This window comes from Squalius cephalus (genome assembly GCF_949319135.1).
Source record: "Squalius cephalus genome assembly, chromosome: 19".
Lineage (NCBI taxonomy): Eukaryota > Metazoa > Chordata > Actinopteri > Cypriniformes > Leuciscidae > Squalius > Squalius cephalus.
In genome coordinates this window covers 31,438,935-31,458,224 of record NC_137140.1, presented here as the reverse complement: position 1 = coordinate 31,458,224, position 19,290 = coordinate 31,438,935, and the positions used below count along the sequence as shown (strand labels likewise).

The 19,290-nt window shown below is 38.1% G+C and overlaps 1 protein-coding gene across 2 annotated transcripts; it reads right to left on the bottom strand.

Moving 5' to 3' along the window:
* Positions 1 to 280: 280 nt before the first annotated feature.
* On the bottom strand, positions 281 to 15,493 carry kif5bb (kinesin family member 5B, b). 2 transcript variants are annotated; one of them, XM_079850868.1, is made up of 26 exons: positions 15,205 to 15,493; positions 10,902 to 10,989; positions 10,634 to 10,707; positions 10,321 to 10,425; positions 9,855 to 9,903; positions 9,627 to 9,682; positions 9,449 to 9,536; positions 9,097 to 9,221; positions 8,422 to 8,526; positions 8,185 to 8,330; positions 7,946 to 8,094; positions 7,665 to 7,855; positions 6,575 to 6,643; positions 5,171 to 5,377; positions 4,877 to 5,020; positions 4,546 to 4,731; positions 3,439 to 3,556; positions 3,230 to 3,285; positions 2,951 to 3,060; positions 2,763 to 2,864; positions 2,616 to 2,676; positions 2,458 to 2,529; positions 1,738 to 1,842; positions 1,437 to 1,653; positions 554 to 686; positions 281 to 400 (listed from the first exon to the last, which is right to left on the bottom strand). In XM_079850868.1, the coding sequence occupies exons 1-25, from the start codon at positions 15,328 to 15,330 to the stop codon at positions 559 to 561; spliced, it is 2,877 nt and encodes a 958-aa protein (XP_079706994.1). In that variant the 5' UTR covers positions 15,331 to 15,493; the 3' UTR covers positions 281 to 400; positions 554 to 558. The 2 variants fall into 2 exon arrangements, with proteins under 2 accessions (XP_079706994.1, XP_079706993.1); XM_079850867.1 differs by having other exon boundaries at positions 3,221 to 3,285; positions 15,205 to 15,488.
* Positions 15,494 to 19,290: the final 3,797 nt, after the last annotated feature.

Genomic DNA, 19,290 nt, shown 5'->3' with positions numbered 1-19,290 from the left:
TACCATTTTTCATTCATTTCTGCCTTTTTTTTCTTTTGTAATTTTGAAATACATTCAACTTGGCACAGTAAGGGACGTGGAGAGCGGGATGTGAGCAGAAACCGACTGTGCAAGAGTGAAGAGATACACGCTAGTTACACACGTGTCCACTGTTGCAAAAAGCCTGTCTTTTTTAGTTTTCTTTATATTTTTTAAGGGAAGGTATAAGAGATAAGAATGGAGGAACAACTGTACAGCCCAGACGGGGATAGTATTTCATGTTTCATACACATATATATACTTATATTCATTTTCATATGTATAGTATCGAACCATCCCGTGCTGTGGAATGCCTGTTTAGCTTTTTGGGGTGATATCAGCTTCAGCTGGGGCTACTGGGGTTATATTCAGCATTCAACAGCTGGAAACAGAAAAGAAAGAAAGAGACAGAAGGTAAAAATAAAGGAGCAAGACAAATAAAAAAATTAAAAAAAAATTAAAAAAAAAGATATTCGCAACCCATTTTACCTCCATAACGTGACACATTTGCGAGTGACATGCAGCATCTACTCACTTATTTTACTGTTTGGCTACGCCTCCACCACGGATGGCCACTGATTGGTTGTGGAAGAGCCCCGCCCCTGAGCGGTTGACATTGGGGTGGGTGGGAGAGGCGACAGGGGGCTGACCTGGTCTGATTGGCTTGGCTGTAAGAGGAAATATGACTAGTTAGTTACACCCCAAAACAAGTTGATTGTCTATTAAATTGGTCAACTAAATCTTTCAAATAAAAAACTCTCCTAAAAGCCTGGAATACTTTACATGATGTCTGCACAGATTTTTGCCCTGATTTGCTGTCTGGACCAGTAAGCGCTTGTTGCGGAAAGTCAGAGCTGATTTTGGACAGTAGAAGTTGACAGATTTCCAGTCGGAGGATATCAATGTTTTGTGCCATATTTAGAGCACATTTGTGTCTCCTTGAAATCAGGCACATGAATCTGTGAGAGTTTTTTGTTTTTGGAATGACGTTTTTCCGCTTTAATTATTTACAAAGTCGGCAAGTGTATGACGCCTAAAATCTATTCTGATTTTAAAAGTCATATAGTATATATCAGCCTTAAGAATATTAACTGAAAAGCATCTAAACTGGCCATTAATTGTGTTAAATAAAAATTTTAAAAAATCATGAAATGAACAATGATTCATTATTTGAATCTATTAACATCCCTAAAAAAAGTGAGCGAGCAACACTTCATATTAACAGTTTCCTCTGTGGTAGAATGATGTTCTCAACCCTATCCAAGTCCCTTGCTACTTTCAAGCATGTTGAAAGACATATGGCTGAATCTAGTAATTGCACTCTTTTAAAGTGTGTGTGTGTGTGTGTGTGTGTGTGTGTGTGTGTGTGTGTGTGTGTGTGTGTGTGTGTGTGTGTGTGTGTGTGTGTGTGAACTAACCGATCTGTGCAGAGTGTCCTCTGCGAGCCATGTTCTTGGCTCTGACGGCCTCTTTGATGCGGTCCACCTCCTGCTGGTAGCGTTTGCGGTCACGTGCTGCGTTCTCTTTGGCCTCTTTGAGCGCAGACTCCAGAGCCTTCACGCGCTCCGCCGTCGCCCGCAGGCGTTTCTCTAGCTTGGGCAGCTCACAGCGCAGGTCAGCGTTATCACGCACCAGCTACACAGAGAAGGGAAAGAGATAGTGAGCGTGTGTGTTCTGAGAGAATGCACGAGTTATCTGATGTTTTAAGTGTGTGTTTACCTGCTTGTGCACTTTAGTGAGCTGTTCAAGGTTGTTCTCAAGGAATGAGATCTTCTGTTTTTGTGCCGCGCTGCCACCAGTGTCATCTGAGTCCATCTCAGCGCTCTGAAAAATATATGTTGATACATAATTAAGGCCTGTCTGAGAGTTGTTGATAAAGTCATAAAAGGAGTTTTATGACGTCTAGTTTATTAGCTTTGATGGCAGTGATTCAAAGCCTACTAATTTAATAATAAAAAGTAAAAATCGAAAATTAAATGAAGTAAAATATATATTTTTAAGATTATATTCAAATATAAGTGATATTAAAATATCTAGTAATTATTTTTTATATACATTTTATATACATTTTTTATTTAATTTTTTTTAATTTATATTTTTATATTAAAAGTACAAAAGTACAAAATATATATATATATATATATATATATATAAATAAAATACAATTATAAAAAGAAAATTATTTAAAAATAAAGAATAAAATAAAATATTTTAAAAATAAAACATTTAAATAAAGGAGACACGCTCTTCAATATGTCCTGCCTAACTCCCTGATTACATGGGACATTAGTTAACTGAAAAAGTCTTTAAGAAAATGACAGCTATACACTCAGGGACCTATAAAACATTTAGCTTTTAATATCCACATTGAAACTATTTTCATTATCTGGAGTAACTTTTGAACTCTAAACTACAATTACGCATTCACAATGGTTGTACCTTCTTCACCCGCGTGGCCAGATCCTGAACAAAGAGCTTCCTCAGATTATGAAGAGTCTGCAGCTCTTTGGCCTGAGGAGAAGTGAGTGATCAGAGAGTGCACACACACAAACGAAGATGTAAGAATCATCTCTCAAGCACAGAACAAAATGACCTACCACTGTCTCCTCCAGGCCTTTGAGATCCTGTCTGGCCTGTTCCCTTCTGTCCTGCATCACCCTATAAACACATTTCATCATTAACACACCAGATATAACGTTTCCCGCACACTATACCAATCTCTGCATGTTTGGTGCGTGTCCTACGTGAGCTCGTGCAGTTTGCGGCTCTTCTCCTGGTCAGTGGATCTGAGTTTCTCGTGCTCCACCTTCAAGCGCTCCTGCTCCAACATGATCTTCTGGTTCTGACTGCAGACAGAAGACAAAGTGAGGAAAATGAGCCTGAGCACATGTGGCCCTAATTCAGTGCCTGAAGAGAAGTATATGTGTCTTACTCCTGCAGTTCAGTGATGAGTTTCTCCTTGACCTCCAGCTCATCTCTAAGGCTGCTTAGCTGTTTCTGATGAGCTTCTCTGTGGTTATGAATCTGCTGCTCGACTGCAGTCTGTCCAATCATGAACAGAGACAAATGATAAATTACATCTCTCTTTTGAAATAAAAGAAAATCATAAGCCCCCTTCAGAATTGAGAACAGAACACATTAATGCTACATAAACAGTTTATTGGGCAACACTCAGTGAAAAAGTCCAGAAACGTTACCTTACCATGCTTACCTTGACTTCATTAGCACTTTGTATCTCATTCTCCTTCTCCATTGCACGAACTTTCTCTGCACAAAAGAAAATAAACATCACAAAAACAAGCCTTTCACACCCAATGCAATCTCACCACAAGAGGGCAGTAAAAGTAAAGGGGTCTAGGCCAAACAAAGTTTATACGGCCATTAAAATGAGAGGAAAGAAAAGATGGAGTATATTTGTACCCTGGGCGCTGATTTTGACCAGTTCCTCATTGAGAGAGTCAACATTCTCCTCTAACTGTCTCTTCTTCTGTTCGATGTTTTGCAGATACTCTGTCAGGGACTTGATCTTTGCCTCATACTGTAGACAAAAACAAAAAAAATATCTCAGGATCTTTTTAAGCACCCTGTAAACGGCATGCTATTATTGTAATGAAGAACATGTGGGGTTTCCAATTAGCTACAGCCATACAATATAAAACATGAGACTGATTTAACTAAAAGAGCAGCTTATAAACGCTCTTTAATTCTTGTTTAAAGGGATATTTTACCGCTGGAAAGATGAATGTGTATTTAAATTGGGTCATTTATGTAGTCGAAATGTGAAATTATTTTTGAATTTGGAGCCTTCTGGACTGAGAAAAGCCAGAAAATGTATTTCTGGCTCATGTGGATGAAAGACAACAACTCCCAGAATGCACTTGCTTCGCTGCCCTACGAGGCCACTCCCAAGCCACGCCTACCGGTTACAGAGGGCAGTATCGGGAGAAATGATACAGCTAGGCTACTAGTTGACTCGAAACTGAAAAGACGCCGTTTTATCGTGAGATCCCCCTATGGGCGGGTTGAAAACATGAGGAATGAGCTCCTCCTACTGGCTGTAGTCTCTCGCCTCTGGCCAAAAAAGCCTCTCAGAACACACACGCTCACTGTCTCTTTCCCCTTCTCTGTGTAGCTGGTGTGTGATAACGCTGACCTGCATTGTGAGCTGACCAAGCTAGAGAAACGCCTGTGGGCGACGGCGGAGCGCGTGAAGGCTCTGGAGTCTGCGCTCAAAGAGGCCAAAGAGAACGCAGCACGTGACCGCAAACGCTACCAGCAGGAGGTGGACCGCATCAAAGAGATTTTTGCGTCATCGGAGGTTTTTTTCCAGGCACACAATACAGAAATCTCTCGTCTCAGGGGGACATGAGGGAGGGAAGCAAGTCCATTCGAAAATACAACCAGGTTTCTACTGAAACAAAGCTTAATGCTAATCGGTGAAGTATCCCTTTAATGACATTTTCATTTCTGGATGAACTACTCCAATAAGACGGAAGATTTGTTGTTTTATCTTTTCCTCCCGTTTACCTGAGAGATACGGAGCTGACAGGCTGCGAGCTCTTTCTCGTTCTCATCCATCTTCTTGTTGCTCTCGGCCTGAGAGCCTTCCAGCTGTTTGCTGCGCTTCACCAGAGTCTTCACCTCCGACTTCATCTTACTGATGTACAGACGAGCCACCGTGAACTCTTCATCAATGAGACCTCCACCTTCATGCTGTTGAGCGAAAGACACAGACAGAGAAAAAGAAACAGATAAAGATTGATGTTAGAGAGGAGAGTGAGCAGTTGAAAGGAAAGGAAATTAAACAGCAAGGATAAAGAAACATAGTATTCAACGTCATGGTTCTTTGCCTTGTTACCTTTATGTCATTGCTGCCCACGGCGATGCCGATCTCTGCCAGGTCTTTAAGCAGTGATGACATCATCTCAGTGACTCGCTTCTTCTGATGGTTGGTCATTTCCTTCAGTTTCTGCAGCTCAGAGTCAATAGATGCGAGAACGCTCTACAAAAACACAGCTCAGATTAGCCAACTAATACCAAGGCTCACCATAAAAATACGATCTGGCACTGTTATAGGTACCTTCCCATTTGAAATATGTTATATAGAAATATATGGTAGACATTATAGAATAAAAAATGAGTTTCTGCTCACAGATTTCTGGTTGAGCTCTTCACTCAGGGTTTCAAACTCCTTGGTCTTGTCCTCCACCTCCTGACTCTTCTGATCATAGTTGACGGCAAGTTCCTCCAGAGCCTGCAGCACCTCCTTCACCTCCTCTTTAGATGCGTCGTTCTCCATCTGCAGACGGGTGAGCTCCGCCTGGAGGTTGTCATGGTCCCTCCGTGTTGAGACCAGAAGCTACAATACAAATGAAGATTTTTTTTTTTTTTTTTGCATTGTGATTTGTGATGTCATTAAACATGTTGCACAACTTTAGGGTCATTAGGTTCAAATTCTTGTGATGTGACACAACACTGTCCAGATTCAAACCTGTAACTCAACATAGAAGTGTGTGAACTAACCACTAGGCTGGAATGTTATTTATCATTTAGAGATCTTAAAGCCTTTAATATAAAATTCTTAAAGGGGGGGTGAAATGCTATTTCATGCATACTGAGTTTTTTACACTGGTAAAGAGTTGGATTCCCATGCTAAACATGGACAAAGTTTCAAAAACTAAGTTGTACGTTTGAAGGAGTATTTTTGTTCCAAAAATACTCCTTCTGGTTTGTCACAAGTTTCGGAAAGTTTTTTTCGAGTATGGGTATGTGTGACGTCAGATGTAACGGAATTTCCTTATATGGGTCCTAAGGGCACTTCTCCGGTAAGATCGCGGGCGCGCGCGCACTCGTAGACCAGAGCAAGAGAGCGAAAGCAGTTCGCCATCAAAGCGCCCTGCCCGGCTTTTGGGAAGTCAATGTCACCAAAGAAGTGTGTTTTTGGTTGCCAGGGCAAGACAACCCTGCACAGATTCCCAAAGAACCCAGCGTTAAGGAACCCGTGGATGGAGTTTGTTTTCCTGAGCATAAACGGAGTTGTGTAACGTGCCTGTTGTTCCCTGCATTTCGACGATGATTGTTTTATGAACAAAGCCCAGATCCACGGATTTGCAGATCGTCTAATGCTTAAGGATCGAGCAGTCGCAATGATAAAGGTTCGCGGTCGTGCGTTGGAACCGGGCGGTGAGTAAAACTGTTTGTTGAACAAATGTCTCTGTGTGTTGTCACTAGCTTGGCGCGTTAGCACAGCTAAGCTTCCCACATGGCCCGCCCCCAGCCGCTCGGTTTTTTCCGGAAAGACTCGGTACAGCCTATCTTTCTGTTAAAAATTTAATAAAACAAAAGACTTTTTGGAGATATGAAGGATGCAATATTACTCTATAGGTACTCAAGATTAACAGGAGATTGAGTGAAAATGAGCATTTCACCCCCCCTTTAATGGCAACAGGCAAATCCCAACTACCAAGTCTCTAAATGATTCAGTCAACTAGGAGACAGGACACTGTTCTTTTTTATGGGAAGTAATGCAAATCTGATGTCCATGTTCAGCTCTCACCTCTTCCTGATCCAACATCTGCTGCTTGAGTTTCTCAGCCAGCTGAGACTGCTGATTTATCTCATCATCCTACAGGCAGACAGCACAGAGAGAGAGAGAGAGAGAGAGAGAGAGAGAGAGAGAGAGAGAGAGAGAGAGAGAGAGAGAGAGAGAGAGAGAGAGAGAGAGAGAGAGAGAGAGAGAAAGAGAAAGAGAGAGAGAGAAAGAGAAAGAGAAAGAGAAAGAGAAAGAGAGAAAGAATAAATGTAATGAATGTGTCTTTAAAGCAAGTCTTGGATGATTTTACAGCAGAACATTATTAAGGAAATAATGTTTTTTACATTATTTGAAACACACACTGAGCATCAGGTCTAAAATACCTATTTCACACAGTCACGACTTGTTGTGACTGTGTGAAATAGGTATTTTAGACAGTACTTATTTTGTCATGATCATGCTGATGTTTTGTACTATAATAAGATGTCAACACTGCAATAATATCAAGAGAGAATGATTCAGTTGACAAATAGTCCAAATTAATCACAGACATATTTATCTATGGCAAATACCAATGTCTATAGAGCAGGATGATTGATGGTCAATAATATTAACTTACACAACCGTTTAAAAGACTGGGGTCAGTAAGATTTTTTTTTTTTTTAAGTCTATTGCTCATCAAGTTTGCATTTATTTGATCAAAAATACATTAAAACAGTACTATTAATAGTAAAATGTTAGTCACATTTAAAATGACTATTTTAATAATTTTTTCAGGATGCTTTGATGAATATAAAGTTCATAAGAACAGCATTTATTTGAAAGAGAAATAGTTTGCAACATAATAAATGCCATTTACTGTCACTTTTGATCAACTTAATGCGTCCTTAATGCGACTTCAAATGTTTGATTGGTATTGTATACCATGTATTTCTTTGTATTTTAACCTATGCAAATGAAATGGAGGGAAAAAAGCTGAAACAAAAATGTTTTCACACAATATTTGAAAATACCCTGAAAATGTTTAAATGCCAATAATCTCAAAATCAGCTAGGTCACCCATCACTAGTCCAAAAGCTTCATTCATTCATTTGAGGTCAGTAGTTTGTCTCACCTTGTCATCCAGCTGTTTGTAGAGTTTGGCTAATTCACCCTCACACTTCTCACGCTCAGCGTCAGTGAATTTGAGGGCAGGCATGCTGGGAGACGAGGTGATTTTATCATTATTCACCACATTATCCAGAGCCAGAACTTCTGCGTTTGCCTTCTCCTTATCATACTGCTCTTCAGCGGGGACACTCTCACCTGAAAACATAAAATTCAATGCAGTTGTGTGTAATTCTCAGCAATTACAGCTGAATGAGTATGAAGTGAGTGTGTGTGTCATCTCAGTACCATTCCTCCAGCGGTTGAGCTCGTTCTCCAACCAGGTGATGGTGTTCTTTAGCGTCTTGTTCTTCTCTTTCTCCCTCTCATATTTCTTCTTCCACTGTTCTGCTGTCAGCTCCACGTTCACACAGACTGTGTTCTTAATGGTCTTTGCTCTGACAGTGAGAACCGAAAAATGACTTGATGCTCAACACTAAAGTTCCATTAAAACTCTCATTAAACTCAATACGTGCATGTCTCCTCACCTCTGTCCGAACATGAGTGTAGTTTTAGTCTCAGCCTCGTTGTATGAGGATGGAGAGCAACAGATCACTATAGTGGTCCTGCAGTTCCCACCCAGAGAATCCTGCAAGATCCTCGTCATCTTACTGTCTCTGTAGGGAACGTACGTCTGACATGGGAAAGAAATATTCATTCATTACTCTTCCATCCATTTAATGGCACAGGTACATAATTGTGACAATCAGGCGCATCACACCCACCGATCCTTCAGCCAGAGAGGAGATGACGTTGCCCAGAGCGGAAAGAGATTTATTAATGTTTTTGGCTTCATCCAACACTGCACCTTCTGCTCCGGTTTTACTGACCTGCAGTCAAAAACATCAAATCAGACACAGTGCTGCCCCAAATTAAACTAATATTAGAGAGGACCTATTTTGTTTTTGGGGTCTACTAGAATAGGTTTTCATGCTTGAATGTTAAAAAAAAAAAACATTTTTCATACATCTTACATTGTTGCAGCACCTCTCTTCCCAGTCTGTCAGTAACACTCTGTTTAGTTCCTGTCTCTATGAAGCCCCTCCTTCCGAAAAGCACAATGTGCTCTGATTGGTCGGCTGAGCCAGTGTGTTGTGATTAATCAACTGCTTCAAATGCCTTTCAGAAATGTCACACCCCTTACCATAACCTTGAGTTTCAACACACTACTAACGCAACTCAACCAGGCCTCACGCCTTTTATTTAGCATATTCCTTAAGCAGGAATTATTTAAATGAAGAATCTTGTGACATGTTTTCTCCCAGAAGAAAACTGAATACTACAACCGAGACGTTTCAGGGAGTTCAGGTATAGTGCACACTGATATAGAGATTAACTCTCTTTGGAATGGACTTAGCACTTTGTAACTTTGCAGACATTTTCTATGCTTTTTCCATTACCTTCTCGCTTCCTGCTAAATCCACCAGGAAGAGTTTCCCACTCAGTTTCTGCTCCGTCTGTGTGTTCTCTTGCTTGACGTTTATCAGGAAGATACTGTGACTCCTGGAGCTGTGCTCGTTCATGTCTGACACACAAACCACAGAGAAAACATGAGTTTACATTTCGACTCAACTTTGACTACAGGCACACAACAGGAAAATCTTAAGATTGTATAAACATCTCTAAAGCAGTCGAATAAGAAAGAATGTCCTGAAAATACTCTCGCTAATATAACTCAACAGGTGTGGAAAAGTTCAGCCTGCAGCTAAAATAAGACTATGCACTGTGTCTGACTGATTTGCATGTGCTTACTTGTGACAGCCACGTGTCTGTTAGATTTGCCTTCATCAATGGTGTCCATCACTTCATCCGGGCTACACACAAAGCGTTCAGTACAACCCTGCAGATGGAGAAAGAGATAGACAAGCAAAACATTTGAACCACCTCTACACTAACACATCCACAGCTAATTAGTGAAACAAAGCCTCACCTTTACGTAAGGAACCCTGTTCTTGTCTTCATGTACAGACAGGTTGGTCTTAGATACTGAAAGAGAGACAGAATTTATGATTTTAACTTAGCCTATTTCTGACCCTAATTAAATCCTAACTATTATTATTATTTATAATCTGACAGAAGACTCTATTATACAATCTCTAATACATAAAACAATGCAAAAATAACAGAATTTTATATTTGATTTCATTTTCATACGTACCATCCAGCAAGTCCCTGATCTTGTCCAGGTAAATCTCAAAATAGGAGACCTGCCAATGCAGATGAAACAACTTTTTTAAAATAATGTTTTCCATTTTAATATATTTTGAAATGTAACCTATTCTTGTAATGGCAAAGCTGAATTTTCAGCATCATTACTCCAGTCTTCAGTGTCACATGATCCTTCTTACATGCCGATTTGCAGCTCAAGAAACATTTCTTATTATATTTTTGTGGTTTCAGGATTCTTTGATGGTTCAAAAGAACAGCCATTTTAGAAATATTTTGTAACATTACAAATCTCTTTTATAGAGATTGCACAGACAAAAAGCAATGACAAGGCCATTCAAAATCTGGAGATGAGCACAAAGAAGTTCCCATGCCTAATTCATACGGCTTTTCTAGGTCTGAAAATATCAATGGGAACCCTTTGAATAACTAACACTGATTTATCACGCATGTCAAACCTTAATATGGAATTCCAGGTTTTCATCCATGGAGTAAATGTAGTTGAATATATCCTGGACGATCCGGGGAATGATGCCCATGCCGTCAGAATCATGCAGGTTCCCCTACAATCACATATTGAATCGCAATGATGATGTGAGATGATTTAAAGGTACAGTAAATGCACTGATTACCAAAAACCACAAGCAGAATGTTAAACCCTAAAACAACTGTGGAATCAGTAACAAAACCACACTGGGTTTGTATTAAATTACCTAATATTTGAAAATCATTTATGACACTGATTATGCTTATTTCTAGATTAATTTTCACCTCCATTGTGTGCGTCTTTCCAGAGGATGTTTGTCCATAAGCAAATATTGTACCGTTGTAACCCTCAAGCACATCTGCAGGGCACAAAGACAACAAAATATACCATTTGAACATGATCTTATGGTCTCTAATACAATATTTAGGGATGCTTAATTAATATCAACAAATTACTACACTAAATAATATTAATGGCAACATGAAGGTGACAGAATTTTCATTTTAAAGTTGTGTATCTGGTTGAATGACTCCCGGAGGACTCGTTCCTCACCTTTAACAATCTTCTGAGCACAAGCGTTGTAAACCTGCTCCTGAGAAGTGTTAGACTGAAACACACGATCAAACATATACGGCTTTCCCTGGAGAGAGAGAGAAAGACAGAGAATGAATGATGAGTCATTATGCATATATGCGTTTCTCTTTATATATAACTCTGAATCGGCAGACTAGTCATAAGACTCAAAGATGATCCTTCGGAGAAACGTTTTACACCTAAGAGAATAAGCACAGACTAAACAAGAACCTCATTACTACAGGCCAAAGAACAAGACATCCTTCCCTCCTGTTACGAATGGCTCTAACCTTTAACACAAACAGCAGTGAGAGTAAACCAGGTGTGAAATTCAGTTGTTAAGACACAATAAGAGCATTTTATTAGAGATCTTCGTCCAGGCATGAGCTCGCACTATACGGCTAAAACAACAGATTTAACATCATGACCACTGTTTATTAGCAGCCCTGCTTTCAGAAGTTTGTTTCCTATTTTTCTTTCTCTAAATGCATTTAAAATGGTTTTAAGCCTTGAACTAAGCAATCTACAAGAAGATGAATCATAAGACAAAGATACATGACTGTATGCTTATCCAATAAAGCACTGCAACTGATGCAACAATGTCTTTTCTAAATACAAAAAATAATATTTTAAATATAAATACACTACTACTGAAAATTTATATAAAATATTTTAAACTGTGAGCTTGTGAATTGTATGTGACGAGAGAAAGAGTGAGCGGAGCAAAATGTTTGAGCGCAACGGTTAAAGACGTTCATATAGTGCGTTTTCATAGAAAAAAAATGACGCAGGTGAACAAAAATCGTTAATACAGGTGTTTGTGAACTGCACAATATATGGAAAAGAGTTCAAAGAGGCATAAAGAAATTATCAACGCTGTCACGTATCATTTTTGCAAAGTGCCCGCAAATAAAGCTAGTGTCTTAGACAGCAAAAACAAACTAAGAAGCGAACAAGCTGTAGTCCGAGTCACATGCAAATTACTCTTATGAACTGATTCTTTTAAAGAATCATTCAACAATTATGGGTTTAAATCAGTCTGACAAATTCTTCAGCAAATGAACTTTGAAGGTTACAGAAGCAGGTTCTGCAACGAATTAACACAAGACACGCTGATTGGTTGAATCGGGTCGACGTGACCCATCCACACCAGACTGAGTTCTTATTACACGTCCACATTTCCTCACCATGCCACTCGAACACAGGAGTAGATTAACCAGGTGAGGAAACAGCTGTGAATGTAACACAGCTAAGCAGATTAGTCCAGCCAACCTGAGCAAACGCTCACTAACACTACAATACACTCACACCTACCACGACACAAGCCTACATTGAACATTTATTTTAACAAGAGGTTGACCAATATTAGTCTTCAGTGGTCAGTGCTAATATTAAGATATCTTATAAATGTAGATCTCTATACATCTCTAATCACAGCAAATGAAATATACAGAACACAATCTCTAAAAAATACTTGAAAACAGAATGCGGTTTCTGTAATGACAATGCTTTATTATTATTTATTCATTCATTTAATATTATATTATTTACATCAGTTTATTTAGAGATTACATTTTTGTTAATTGGAAGGCGCATTTATTGTTTTATTTCTATTAACATGGCCAAATATCAAACTATTAATTAGTGTTAGTATAGCATTATATACACTATTACAGTATTTAGAATTAGCTTTTATTTTGATATTTTCAGTTCTCATTTTAAGGTTTAATAATTTTGTTATGTGCTTTTGTCATTTTTTTTATATTTCCATTTAGCTTTATTTTTATCTAAGTTTTAGTAATTTTCATTAACTCAAGTTATTTTCATTAATAATTTTATTGCAACTTTAAAACATGATTTTAGTTAATAGTTTTAGTTCACAATAACACTGTACCTGATATATCAATAACACCTCCAGCACATTTACATGACACGGCGACATACAGATGAGGCTTTCTTTCTCTTCCTCATGCATTATAAAGCAAATATAATGTAGCATAACCATCGGCAATAATACTAATATTTTACATTTTCACAGTTATTGTCAAACAACATAACTTGAACATTCAGTGAACCAAAAGGTTCAATAGTCAAAGTTTGAAATATTAATAATGCACGATATCACAGCTTTGGAATTTCAAACCAGTGACTTCTTATAAAATCTTCAGACAATCACAAGACTGCGTGAAGAGTGTTTTTGTGTATCTGTATGTCCTGAGGCCTCCTCCACTGCCAGAAATGGAACAGCACTGTTTACAACTCTCAGTATTCCCAATGAGGGATTATAATTGTGCTCCCGACGGTCACAGAGATGGGAAGGTTCATCACATGTTAGTTGTGCTGTGTTTGCATAGAGACAAGGAGAGAAAAGGAAGAAACAAGCAAAGAAAAAGCTAATTACAGTATATTCCCTTATGAACTAATACTGAACTGAGACAGGAATCAGCACAATAAAACATGCATAATCCCAATACTGATCCCAGTATGTGCAGCTGGATAGACAGGTTTGGTTTCCTTTGTTACAGCAAGATTTATAGCCCAATCTATGATCTTTCCACCTGCTAAAAGCCATTATACCAACACAAGCACGGCCCATTTCACCAGAGCTGGATAGTTGCTCTGTTGCTTGATGCTGACTTGCTCAAAACAGCTGGAAGACAAAACTCATTTGGCAGCACACGCACAAAAAAAAAAAAAAAAAAAATCAATGCACTGGAAAACAAAAGGGTGAGTGTTGGTCAGACAGTACGGTGTCACTGCAGAAATGGAGGCCAAAATTAAAAGAAGTTGAATCCATCGAAATTCTGGACCAGATATAGACTCACACAAAAAAAACTACCAGGGTGAATTGACCACAGCAAAACCACAAAACTGCCCCACCTAATACCCAGCTGTACATTGCACACACTGCATGAGGGAAATTTAGGACATTGTCACTCTAATAGACATCTATACTGCATTATGAGTTTAAACAAGTATAATTAGTTTAACTAAATGTAAAAAGGCACATAAGGCATCAATACAGAATAAGCATCAAACATCAGATACTGCCACAGAATAACTACACAATTCCTAGCAAGCAAGTTAAGCCTTTTTAATAATGCAAATAAATAAGTAAAGGATGTATGGTTAAAAATAGGAAAATAGACATCTATCCAGGAACATTTTAATAGGAGAAGACTATTATGCCAAAGCAATGATGTCAGCATTTTAATGCAACTTATTTATTTTTTTAGTTACAAAAACATGTGAAAACTTTAACTTCAGAAATGGAAAACATTACCATCAGAGAAAAGGTACATTCAAGTCATGCTTTAACTGAAGTGCATTATTAATAATTGATAATAACAATTTTTTTTTTTAAATAACTTTATAAATCTGGCCAACATCACCCTCACATTTACAACTGTCCAAAAATGGCAAATGCTTTAAAGACTAAATCTAAAAAAAAAAAAAAAAAATCTTACTTTAATAAAAAAACATTTTAATAAACTGACCTAAACTTTAATAAACGGAACATATGGATTATATATAGCCTAACTAGTGTGTATATACAGGCCCACAAAAATATGATTGAAAGGGAGTTGCATTGCATGCTGTAAATATATTTGTCTGTTCCTAATAAAGCACAATAGCCAAAATAAATGACTTATGGTCTTTGTACATTTGACGTTTTTAAAGTAGGCCACACCATAACAGACTGACATCAGTGAGTGTTATGATCACATTCACTTCATTTTTTCATTTATTAAACTCATATTAACTTAAAATTTCCCTATGATGTGCGAAATATGTATAGGCCCTATATTTAGCAAGCTTTTGTTGATTTTCTACCAATGAAAACAAACCGATTAACATTAGCCCAAAGGCTAGCGGTTACATATCACTTATCAAAACCCATTTAGAAGTGCACTAAAATCCAAAATGATTAAATTGACAAAAAAACGTAGGGTTTCCTATTTATAAGTTCAAAATGAAACATTTTGACATTGTGCTGCATTATTTTACATCTGAGGACTGTTAGCCACCGGGCTAGCGATGACTAAAAACTATTCAACTTGCGATTATGTTACTGATTTATAGCCTCACACGAATCATGTCCTACTTAGAATAATACTAGAACACGAATTATGATCACATTTCCAAATACATAGGGATGAAAAAAGATATTTTCTGTCAGGATACGTCTGCAGGTGGTTAGCGGATGCTAATAGAAATGGACGGCGGGTGTCACAATGGAGCAAATGCGGCAATTCATCATGATATTATACTATAAACTCACCCCGATGACCACACTGTCCTCTCCTTGAAATTTGGGGATATATTTGTCTCCCCTCATCACCTCCGAACTGTTTAAAGGCCGAAAACGGCACATGACTTTGATGGTGCACTCGGCCGGGTCCGCCATCTTCAGCTGTGGGGAGGAGGAGGATGAGGAGGATGATGATGAGCGCTCCTCCCGAACGTCCTCACTTCTTTGTGTTTGATCCGTTTAAGTGGAAGTGGGTTTTGGATGGAAGGAGTGAGGTAGCTGTCACACCCCTAACAACAGATACTAAAACAAACAAGAGGAGGAAACCGGGGCAAGTTGTCTCATTAGGAAGTTGTCACAAGGGCTAAACTATATCTCGACAACCCACTACATTTACACGAGAATGTACTTTAAATATTCAGGATAAAATTCACAAAAATGATTCTAATTTGATGTGTCAACATAAACCGCTACTGCTTAGACTTTATGACAATGTGCCCCATTATGAAACAAATACACTTATCAAGATCCCAAATTCTACAACAGAGCAACTTTTTTCAGCTCTTCTTTCTTTCTTTTTTTGTCACTGTAAAGTGTTTTATAGGTAGGCGTATGTGTATACTTTTCCAGTAACGCACAAAATGCAGACACACACACCGCTCGCTATATTCTTTGCAGACACAGCATTGATTCTGGATGATTCAGGGATCCGTTGGATCCTGATGGATGTGTGATGCCAGGGGATGCAGAGCTGGAGGCCAAAATCTGGCAGATGTTGGATGGTTAAATTTAAATGTCTTGCATCAGCTCGGATTCACTCGCAGGAACTTTGATCAAGCGATGCATATTCATCCATGTAGGCTTGTATTATGATAGCCAAAGTAGAAGGGAGTATCTGCCAACTTCCTGGCATCACAACCATAACGTCATGCACATATGGCAAATTACTCATCACAAGTGTTGCATGCACACATATAGGCTATTCGGGTGTGGCAGGACGACACATGTTGCAAAAGTTTTCAAATCCCTAACCCTATGAGTAATAGTGATTCTTGTATTAGTAATACTGCTGCTAATTACAGATGCAGAATTTTAAGTGTGGTCACTGCTTTTACATAATTAATTCTGAGATACATTACACATTATTTTGTGGTTAAAAATATCTTTCTCAGTTGCACTGCTGTATTGTCACAGATGTCCCAACCAGCTGCTGACACATTCCATAAGTGCTGAGAATTGGGAGTTATTTGGTTACAAAAAGCAGAGGTACATCAATGAATCTCTGTGCCATTTAAAGCCAACATGAAATGACGCAACCTATTTTACTTCAGTAATGTGATGTATATTTAAGTAAAATAGAATTTTCAACAAGAAAACAATGATTTTTGTGAAATGAAATTAAGATACTTTTATTTATCAAGGATGCATTAAATTAATGAAAAGTGTCAGTAAAGACATTTATAATGTTATTAAAGATTTTTATTTCAAATAAATGCTGAACTTAAAAAAAAAAACAGAAAAAAGAATCATGTATTTCACAAAAAATATTATGCAGCACAATTGTTTCAACACTGATAATAATAAGAAATGTTTGAGCACCAAATCAGCATATTTCTGAAGGATCATGTGACACTGAAGTATATATAGGCCTATAGTATACATATGCAGTGGAAATGGCAATAGAGCATTTTCTAGTATCATTCTCATTTCCTTACACCTGAATTTCTATTAGGGGATCAATAAAATGCATCAATCTCTATGTCCTTTCACTAAACCCTCGGACACGTCTGCTCAATAGACTGTGCGGGAGTGTGTGTGTGTGTGTGTGTGTGTGTGTGTGTGTGTGTGTGTGTGTGTGTGTGTTTCTGTTATCTCTGGTCGTCACACTGCATGACCCAATCAAGCCTGTTGTCGCTCTAGGCCAGCGTAAGGACATCAGCGCAGGCAACATTGAAGCTGGCAGGACAGGTCTCAACAGCCCTGTTTAAATGGCTAGATGGATGAGAGATAGAGGGAGAGACACATTAAAAGAAAGAGAGCTCAGCTGGGATTCAAAAAAAAAAAAAAAAAAAAAAACAGGCTTTTCTGGGTGTTGCCACTCTAAGGGACATTCTAGTTAATTTGACCAATTTAGACTGTGGAAAACATAAAGGCAGAGCTGTGCAATACCAGAGACAATTTATATAAATACTAACTAAATCAATTAGTGAAAAACTTTGCTTTATATAAGTAACAATTTAAGGGATAGTTTCACTATTATTGTCATTATTTACTCACCCTCATGTCGTTCCAAGTCATTTTTCTTTTCATTAAACTATGACTTAATTAAATTTCTGACTTTTCATCACACAATTCAATTCAATTCAATTCAAATTTATTTGTATAGCGCTTTTCACAATACATATTGTTTCAAAGCAGCTTTACAGAAAGTGCATTTCAGAAATGTACACAGAGAAATACAGTTAGTTAATCATGTATTGATTTAGGGCATAAACATCGCCAGCGTCGAGTCGTCTCTTCACAGGCGCCGAGTCGTCTCTGCACGGGTGTTGGAGAATCTGTAGTTTCCATGAGAGGCTGGATACAAACTGGAGCTGACGATCTGTATTTACCTCGGGACTAGCGTCCCGAGATAACAACAGAAAAGCATATGGGAAATAATTAGCGTAGCTGCTGTTCGCAATATTAATGCATTCAATCTGATTCAACTGTAGTATAAAATGTAAGTATTATGTGAATGCCTGGCTGAAGAGATGCGTCTTTAATCTAGTTTTAAACTGGGACAGCGAGTCTGAGCCTCGAACAATATCAGGAAGGCCATTCCACAGTTTAGGAGCTAAATGTGAAAAAGCTCTCCCTCCTTTAGTGGACTTAGATATCCTAGGAATGACCAGAAGCCTCGAATTTAGTGATCTTAAAGAGCGCGATGGATTGTAGGGCGATAGAAGTTCCGTTAAATACACGGGAGCTAAACCATTTAGGGCTTTATAGGTCAGTAGCAATACTTTGTAATTGATACGGAACTTTATAGGTAACCAATGTAGAGACGACAGAATTGGTGTTATATGATCGTATTTTCTTGATCTAGTAAGAACTCTAGCGGCGGCATTTTGGACTAACTGTAGCTTGTTTATTGAGGATGCAGGACAACCAGCTAATAAAGCATTACAGTAATCTAGTCTCGAGGTCATGAATGCATGAACTAACTTTTCTGCATCAGAAACAGATAGCATGTTACGTAGCTTAGCAATGTTTCTAAGGTGGAAAAAGGCTGTTCTTGTAACATATGAAATATGATTTTCAAAAGACAAGTTGCGGTCTAACACCCAGGTCTTTTACTGTAGAGGATAAAGTAACAGGACACCCTTCTAAATTAAAGTTGTATTGTAAGAGGTTTTGTGGGCAGTTTTTTGGACTAATAAGTAATACCTCCGTTTTATCTGAATTTAATAGCAGAAAATTACATGTCATCCAGTATTTTATATCTTTAACACACTCTGTTAATTTAGATAATTTAGCGTTTTCATCTGGTCGTGATGAAATATATAATTGAGTGTCATCAGCATAACAGTGGAAATTAATTCCATGTTTTCTTATAATATTACCAAGTGGCAGCATATATATTGAGAATAGTAGAGGGCCTAACACAGATCCTTGCGGTACACCGTAGTTTACTGACGTTATCTTCGATTTTTCCCCATTTACGCAGACAAAATGGTAACGGTCTGATAAGTATGATCTGAACCAGCTTAATGCCTGTCCTTGAACACCAGTATAATTTTGTAGTCGGTCTAAGAGTATTGTGTGATCTATAGTATCGAACGCAGCACTAAGATCAAGTAAAACTAGTATTGAGATACAGCCTTGGTCAGAAGCTAAAAGTAAATCATTTGTGATTTTAACGAGCGCAGTTTCTGTGCTATGATGCGGCCTGAATCCTGACTGAAATTTTTCATAGATATCATTTTCTTGCAAGAAAGAGCACAGTTGAGCGGACACAACTTTTTCTAGTATTTTAGACATAAATGGAAGATTTGAAATGGGTCTGTAATTTGCTAGATTATTATGATCTAATTGTGGTTTCTTAATAAGAGGTTTTATAACTGCCAACTTGAA

Coding starts and splice junctions, on each gene's coding strand:
- kif5bb (XM_079850867.1), bottom strand. CDS start 15,330: ATGGCGGACCCGGCCGAGTGCACCATCAAAGTCATGTGCCGTTTTCGG. Junction 8,331..8,421: donor CCTCTCTGGCTGAAGGATCG/GTGGGTGTGATG, acceptor TTCCCATGTCAG/ACGTACGTTCCCTACAGAGA. Junction 5,378..6,574: donor AGATGTTGGATCAGGAAGAG/GTGAGAGCTGAA, acceptor TTTGTATTGTAG/CTTCTGGTCTCAACACGGAG.